Source organism: Centroberyx affinis, unplaced genomic scaffold, assembly GCF_046629955.1.
Source record: "Centroberyx affinis isolate AG114_WGS23_722 - 3 ecotype Tasmania unplaced genomic scaffold, CSIRO-AGI_Caff_v1 ptg000414l_1, whole genome shotgun sequence".
Taxonomy (NCBI): Eukaryota; Metazoa; Chordata; class Actinopteri; order Beryciformes; family Berycidae; genus Centroberyx; species Centroberyx affinis.
Window position 1 is genome coordinate 419 of NW_027279081.1, and position 7,909 is coordinate 8,327.

Here is a 7,909-nt window from a genome sequence, read left to right on the forward strand (position 1 = left end):
GAATGATATGATTATCATGATATTGATTTCAGCCATATCGCCCAGCCCTAATTGGCATCTACTAGAATAAAATATGTATTTGGAAGACAAATCCTCAAATCGTCAGATATTATTTGCCCAGGAAGTAGCCGCACCCATCCCAAGTGAAACAGAAACAGAAACATGTGAGATACAAACAGCTGCTCAATATATTGTATCACAGTATTTAGCTAATGCTAGCTAGTTTTCCCTCTTTCAATCTCACTGTTAACATAAATTGCTGCCTTTGCAATAAATTATTTTTATGTGGTTATTACAAAAATTATAATATTGTAAGTAATTGCACTACATCAGAAGAAAAATATACACACAGAAGGCAACTTTTCCAACCACTTCAAATTTCCAAAACCACAACACAACAGTTCCCATGTGGGTGGTTGAGTGAAGTTAGCGCTTTCGGGTGCTAGCATAAGTCGGTATCGGCTGTGAACTGATCCTGCTGTTGGTTCCCATGCAGGTAAATTCTACAACATCGGGGACCAGACCGGGTTCGGGGAGGATCACTGTCAGTTCGTCGATTCCTTCCTGGATGGAAGAACGGGCCGGCAGCTCAGAGCCGACCAGCTGCCGGCGAGAACAGGTGAACAACTTATTTTATTAATCCAGGTTCACCCACAGAGGGTAAAAACCACTTCTTCAAAGAGAGACTTGTGGCAGGATCAGAGGCCAAGACTGAATAAATGTTGGCTAGACAATGCATAGACACACATGAAGGGTTTGTCCGATACAGGTTTTTGAAAACCGATGCCAATATTTTTGTATTGATGCTCCCGAAAACTGATGTTTTGTACCAATATTCACTACCTTTACATTTCTTCACATCTTTTAAATTGTCCTTTTTCATGACATAAATTCCCAGTATTCAGTTTTTAACCCATGTGACTGAAGCAACCGGATCTCACAGAAATACATGAAATGAACCCGATTTTTAACCCCAAATTACGAGTTGGTGACACGTAACGTGTTAAAACTCAGCGTTCAAATTTAAATTTTTAGCTAAAGTTTTTCTTATTTAACTGACCCAAAACCCTTTCCTAAACCATAACCAAGTTGTTTTAGTTGCCTAAACTTAACTTTAACTTTAAAACTTTAGCTGAAAATGTCGTGTCCAATTTGTGTTTTTGTCACAGAATCCAATTCGTAGCGGAGGAACGTAATTTTCACCTAATTCGTGTCCACAGAACGTAAATCTGAGTTTGAGAGTTCGTGTTCATTTCAAGTATAATTTCAAGAGACTGAACTCAAAACAAATCAAACGGATTAAAAACAAAAGCGTTGACCTTGTTGGTTAAATAAGAACGTGTTCCTAGTGGACTGTCCTGGTTAACAGAAGTTTCTCTTGTTGTTCCCTGTGGGTCAGGATACTACAGAGCCATGAGGCAGGAGCCCGTCTACTTCGGCCAGATAGGAGCGCACTCCCACATCAACTACGTCTCATGGTACGAATGTGGGACGCCCATCCCCGGGAAGTGGTAGGACCCCTCCGCCCCAGAGTCGTCCTCGGAGAAGCCCGCAGGAAGAGTCGCACAGGCTGGGATGGCGACAGGAGACGGGTCCTTCGATCTGCCGGACCAAACCCACTCCCCCCCCCGATTTCATGTTCCTCCTAACCCAGTGCTGTAAAAACATGTACAGGACATACTTGTCAGGGAATTTGTAACGAGAGCGCATTTTTTGATACGTAATAGCAAACATGCCTCATCCTTACTATTTATCAAGCAACAAGGCTAAACTGATCGAGAAACAAAGAATAGGAAGAAACACGGAGACGTCGTTACTCTCTGCAGCGTGGGGTAGCGACTCACGCTAGATATATTTTTTGTGTTGAAATAATGGGAAGCTGGCTCCCTGGAATACTATTTTCATAACTTGTGTGATGTTTATTTATCAAAAGGTCTTTGATCATATTTCTTCACGAGGCCCACAAGGCGAGAGTCACGGGATTTGGGATGTGATGCGACGCTTCTGCTGTTCCTCTGGTGTAGATTTTCATGGCTGTTTCAGAGTAGAGCTCCTCCCACGGCATTCTGGGCGTTGATTTGCATTAAAACTCGCTCAAGCAAAAAGGTTTTTAGCACGAACGCCCAGTAGAACCAGTCTTCTACTGTTGGCCGCTGACCAGTTAAGGATATAAAGTGCCTTCATCAAGCGCACCGATGTCCAGTGCTTGAAGTAAATTGTACATTTTCTGGAAAACCAAAAACAGAGACTCACTTCATTTTACCTTTTGGCAAAAAAGCCTAAATCTCATCAGTCACACAGTAAAAATCACATGGACACTGCAAAACCTGACAGACTTGTTCATGTATTTTCTCTTGTCTCCAGACTCATCAAGCTTATTTTAGGATAGGAGAATGTAACTTGTTTCAGGACATTTTCTTGGTAAAAGTGAAATTGTCTTGGAGAAAGTTTCTTGTTTACAGATTTTCTTCATTGTTTTATGATGATTTCCTTTCAGAAGAAGTCATATTGGCATGAATCAAGTGAAATTTACTGAAACCAGCAGATTATCTGCCAGTGCAGTGAGAGAATTTGACTGAAAATATCATGAAAGAAGCTGATAGGTCTGGAGACAAGAGAAGCTCGTCAGTTTTTGCAGCGTTCACCAACCAGACGAGCGCAGCCGGCTCGTCTCGGTGCCTGAGCCCCTCACAGGGGAACCGCAAGGCTGGAGGCTTCTACACTTGCAATTTGCACAACAAAAATGTATTTATATGTATATGGAGAGAATGTATTTTTTCAATACATTTTTGCAGATGCATTTCCCTCACCGTGGCCTTTCTTACTGTACCGTCCATAATGTGCTCTTCTAATAGCGGCCTCCCGCCAAAGCAGGGCAGAAATGAACTTTCCGCCCACTAATTTGTAAATTTCAACAGCCTCTTTTGCTATTTTACCAGCCAAAATATGATTTATGCAATAGCAAAGAACCTCCAAAGTTGGCTTTACCTGCTAAAGTGGCTGGTCGAGTAAATAAACCTCCCAGCCACCGAAATGTCTCGATATTTGGCTTGTGGCTGCTGTTAATTTCCCACCCTGCCGACCCTCACATACCCTACTATTAACGCTTTATTACAGAGGGGTTATAAGTAGAGGCAGGTACGCTATGGAGGCAGTGGTTGAACAATAAAGCGATGAAGGGCATTTTCTCTTTATATACGATGTGGCACAGTGATGGTTGGGTAGATGCTATTCACCAAACCGGGTGCGTAAACAGTGAACCGTGCCTTTACTCTCAGCTGCAGCCCTGACTGTATTCATGCATCGACCCGATTATAAAGCAGGGAAGAAGTCATTTTTAACGCAGAGAGAGGAGAGCTTTGGCAGGACAGAGGTGTAATACTTTTGGTTTAAATGAGAATGTATGTTAACATGAGGCTGTACTGTTGATGTGTTTTTCTACATACTTTCATTTCTGTATCGATTTTCAACAATAAAGACGTTTTGTTTCCTTTTTTAAAATGTTGTTCTTGTCTGTTTTTTTTTTTATCTTTCACTACTTCTCAGTTTATTTCTGCAGAGGAATCTATGAACCTTATTTAACCAGGCTAGTCAGCTAAGAATACATTCTTATTTAAGCAGAACACATGATTTAACAGGTTCACTGACTAAGACATTAACTGGTTAGTTAAAGGACTTCTCTGACTTTTTGGGAGTTTGGTCCATTTGTCTCCTTACACAATATGTGATGAGAGGATCGGCACCAAAATCATCCGTGTAGATCTGCAGTGTAGCTAGCTCTGTCCGCTGTGCAAGCTAACACATTAGCATACAGGATGTTAAGTAATCGTAGGTGATTAGCATCATTCAAAGTATGAAGATAAACTTTTAGTAGGCTAATCCAAAATTGGCATTGGTTTTTATTGTATGGCCTCAATCTTCATCATTAGTGAAGTCCGATTCGAGTCAACGACGCTAACGCTTCAGCTATCTGGCTAACTCGCTAACTTCCTGCATAAACAAAACAAGTTACGCTCAAAACCTCTTCGGCCATTGAAAGTGTTTTCTTTTGTGGAATTTGGTGTCTATTTTACATTCCCCTAAACCAGTCTGGCAGATGTAGACATGCCATTAAAATTATTAACTAACCATCCAGCCTTAGAGCAGCTAGTTCTCATTCTCTCACTTTTAGCATGATGCTAAACACCTGTGATTACTGTATGCTAAAGCATTAGCATGCACACTGAGCAGAGCACAGATGATTTTGGTGCCAATCTGCTCATCACATATTGGGTCAGGAGACTAATGGGACATAACAAAAAGTCAGTGTCATCCTTCAACTCAGAACAAATTCTTATTTTTTCTAGGCAAATTGACTAAATTCAAAAATACATTGCAGCTGCTAAGATACCAGAGTGCCACAGGAGAGCATCTTTGTGTTTAATGTAATCTGTATCTATATGTATGAGGGCAGTGCGTTTTATCATCAGGTAGTTTTGGAGCTCCGCCCTGTTCCCACCTGGACACACCTGAGATCACTTCCTGGTTTGCAGGTGATGAGGAGCAGCAAGAGGGGAGAGGAAGGAGAGACAGCTGAAGAGGGCATGGCTGCTAACTGTTTGAAATCAGAAAACTTTCATAGTTGGAAGACCAGGAGATTATAGTTCAAGATTTGAGGAAGTGTTTTGTGTCGCTAGAAACTGGACCTGGGATTTCTCTAAATACATCAACTAAACTCCACTGATTTGCTGAGATTCTGTAAGCTCAATAATTTACGTTCTTTTGCTTCCTTGGATGAGGGAAATGTTTCCAGAATAACAATAATGTTTTTTCTCAATATTACTTGCAACCTTTATGTTTTGCTAGGACACTGACTGCAGAAACCAGGCAGATTATTTAGGGATTAAACCCCATAAATCAAGAGTTTTAGCATCTAACACAAATTAATCACACCGCTCCTGTAGTTTTATGACTGCTTCACACACACCCAACACCTTTTTAAATATTGCTATGTTCACTGTAGGACTAAGTATTAACAAACATTCTTAGGCTGCGTTCACAGCCAGAATGTTCTGAGAAGTTTATTTTCCTCCTTCAGTTCAGTCGTTTTGTCCAGGTGAGAACGATGACCTTTGAACTCTGGTGGCACCAGATAACGACACAGAGAGTCTCAGTCCTCTAACAGGAGAACTGACACTCCAACTACAGGAAACCACCCTGGAACACAAGGGATTATGGGTAGAAGGAGACAGAAAGCCTAGCAGAACAAAACGAAGTCTGGACTGATGCTCATATTCAGCTGTTTCTTCATGTGTTCTTAACCGGTATGAACACCACAGAAGAAGAGACAGACAAGTCCATCATGTTAGATAAAGGGAGTCTAGTCTCTAACCTGCAGGATGACAGGTTCAAACTCTGTCCAATAAATGAGCTGCTGGTGAGTCATGTGACTTTGGTTCACAAGCCCTGGTTGGCTTCTAATGAACCTTGTGTGAACCTAAACAATCCAGACGCAAAAATACAACTCAGCCGACTTGGTGAGGTTTGATCGCAGCCTAATTTCACTTGGGAATTTGACCAAAACATCAGCGGTCTGTAGGGAGCAGCTGAATGGGAAGACGGGGTTCAACACTTTCCCACTTGGAGCTTCCCAGGACAACCAGTCTGTTACTGGTGAACACTGGTCGGGGGTTAAATGCCTGCGAATGTGATTGGCTGCTCGTTCACCAAAGTCACCAAAAGGAACAGAGGCTGATTATCAAATCCGAGAACGGCAAGTCGATCCGCGACCTCATGGAGAACGTTCTTCCCAAAGTCGTCTCGGGGAGAACGATCTTCTCATGAAAAGTGAACAGAGAAGCTTCCAGAGAGTTTCAGATGGACTGTGTGTTTCTCAGCTGTTAGCCGGCTCTGCGCTGCTCGCCGTTGTCGCAATGAATCTTGGGGCTTTCAGTTCGTTCTCCACGGTCAAGTCTCCACCCCGGATGCATCCTCGATATTTTGAGGTTGGCGAGGAAACTTCCGGGTTTTCTATCCGTCGTCCGTCCTGCCGTTGTTTTGTTTTGGAGTCGAGCTTCGGCGGTTAGATATTACGTAAAAAAACGCGTCATGGAGGAACAAGAACGCACAAGAATACGAATACGAAATCGATACTCAGCCAGAGAGAGAAGAGGCAAGAAGAGCAGAGAGTTAACGTTCGTGATTTGAGCTGCAGACTCTTTCTCATCTGGGATTCAGAGTTTAGAACATCAGAAATTACTTTTTTTTAGATGAGGACTTTTATACTTTAAGTAAATTGAAGACCAAGTACCTTTATACTTTGACTTGATTTGAAATGGTACTTCAACTTTTCCCAGAGTGTATTTTTAGACGAGTATTTGCACTTTGACTTGAATACCTCAACCGTAGTTTTCCTCTTCCTCCGACCAGATTTTCTCACACAAAGCGCCTTTTCCACCACAAACTCTCTTATCCAACCGTTGGGCTTTCGCCACCCAAATGCGCGGTTGTCTTGAATTAAAAAAAAAAAGAAAAAAAGAAATAGATTTATAAGATTGGAAAATGTACAATATGAGACGCTTTGTATCTGCTGCAGCGTTCCATTTCAAATTCCACCGTGACAAGTGAAGTCATTAAAATGACAAAGTAGGACATTTTCGGGGATGGTATTATGTTTTCAGTCCCATCTCCTCACCAGATCCTCCATCCTCATATTACCTCCACCCCCCCCTCCCCGATGTCAGGACCCGACCGCACTCCCAATTAGAAACACCAACAGGGATCGACGGATTACATCACTTTTCCACCGCCTCAGACCGCCGGCCCGCCAACGCCAACCCCAACACAGAGTCGCTCTCCCAAACCACAGGAACGAGAGTAAAGACGAAGCTTTTATTACCGCCGCAGAGGAAGGTTACGCAGCGAGGAGGAGGAGGAGGAGGAGGAGGAGGAGTGGGGGGGGGGTATTTCTGTTCAGAGGGAAACAATCCAACAAACTCTGAATCGTTTCTCTGGCTTTCTGAGTCTGCTGGGAGTCATATGAAAAAAAATAAAAGGCAGGAAATTCTGTCACACATGTAGAATAAGAGCCGAGGCGATCTCCCACTGAGCTTTACCTTCATCCTGCTGGAGAAACACACCGCTGTGATTGGTTGAACCCGGTTATGTAATACAGGAATAGTCCAACTCGAACCAGAAGTTAATGAGAATTAGGGCAACTGGTGGGAGAAACGGCCTCTTCTGAGCTAATGTGCAGGTTGGTGAAAGTCTGTTTGCAGGGAAAGGCTAAAGGCAGGAGATTCTGTCATACATGAGAAATAAAAGCAAATCCCAGTTGATCCCCCGTTACGAAACACTGACACTGGATCCAAAATGTCTATTAATGATAAATGGGGCAACTGGCAGACAAAACGTCTTCTTCTGACGTGACGTAAAGGTTTAGTAGCGTTTGAGTTTGCAGCGGAAAGAAATGAAACGCAGGAAATGACATCACACATCGTCACTGTTGGGCAGAGGTGGGGACTCGAGTCACATGACCTGGACTCCAGTCACAGTTTTAAATGCCTGAGACTTGACTTGATGCAGACTTGTACTCTGATGACTTGAAAAGGTTTCTAAAGTCTTGACTTGAGATCTTGTGTTTGTGTAAATGACTCAGATTGAAAGTGATGAGATTTGTTCCAGCAGACGACTGAATTTAAATTCTGTTTTCTGAATTTGTATGGAATGATTGACTTTATTGAAGTTGAAACTGATTATAGAAATCAAACTCATGATGCTCTTACCAAGTTTTTATCCTATTAAAACCATATTGCATTGAAAAGTCCTAGATATTTAGTTTTCTTTAAGATATTAAATTGATACTGGACTCTTGATTTGTTCTGACTTGACTTGCTGTTCTACATTTAGACTTGAGACTGACTTGAGACTT

The 7,909-nt window shown here is 42.3% G+C and overlaps 1 protein-coding gene across 1 annotated transcript; it reads left to right on the forward strand.

The window, feature by feature from the left end:
• Window positions 1-496: 496 nt before the first annotated feature.
• On the forward strand, window positions 497-3,476 carry LOC139641943 (target of Nesh-SH3-like; the record flags this gene model as incomplete). Its single annotated transcript, XM_071516615.1, has 2 exons — window positions 497-619; window positions 1,400-3,476. Coding segments are annotated over 2 exons (239 nt in total), but the record flags the coding sequence as incomplete, so codon positions are not given.
• Between the last annotated feature and the right edge of the window lie 4,433 nt (window positions 3,477-7,909).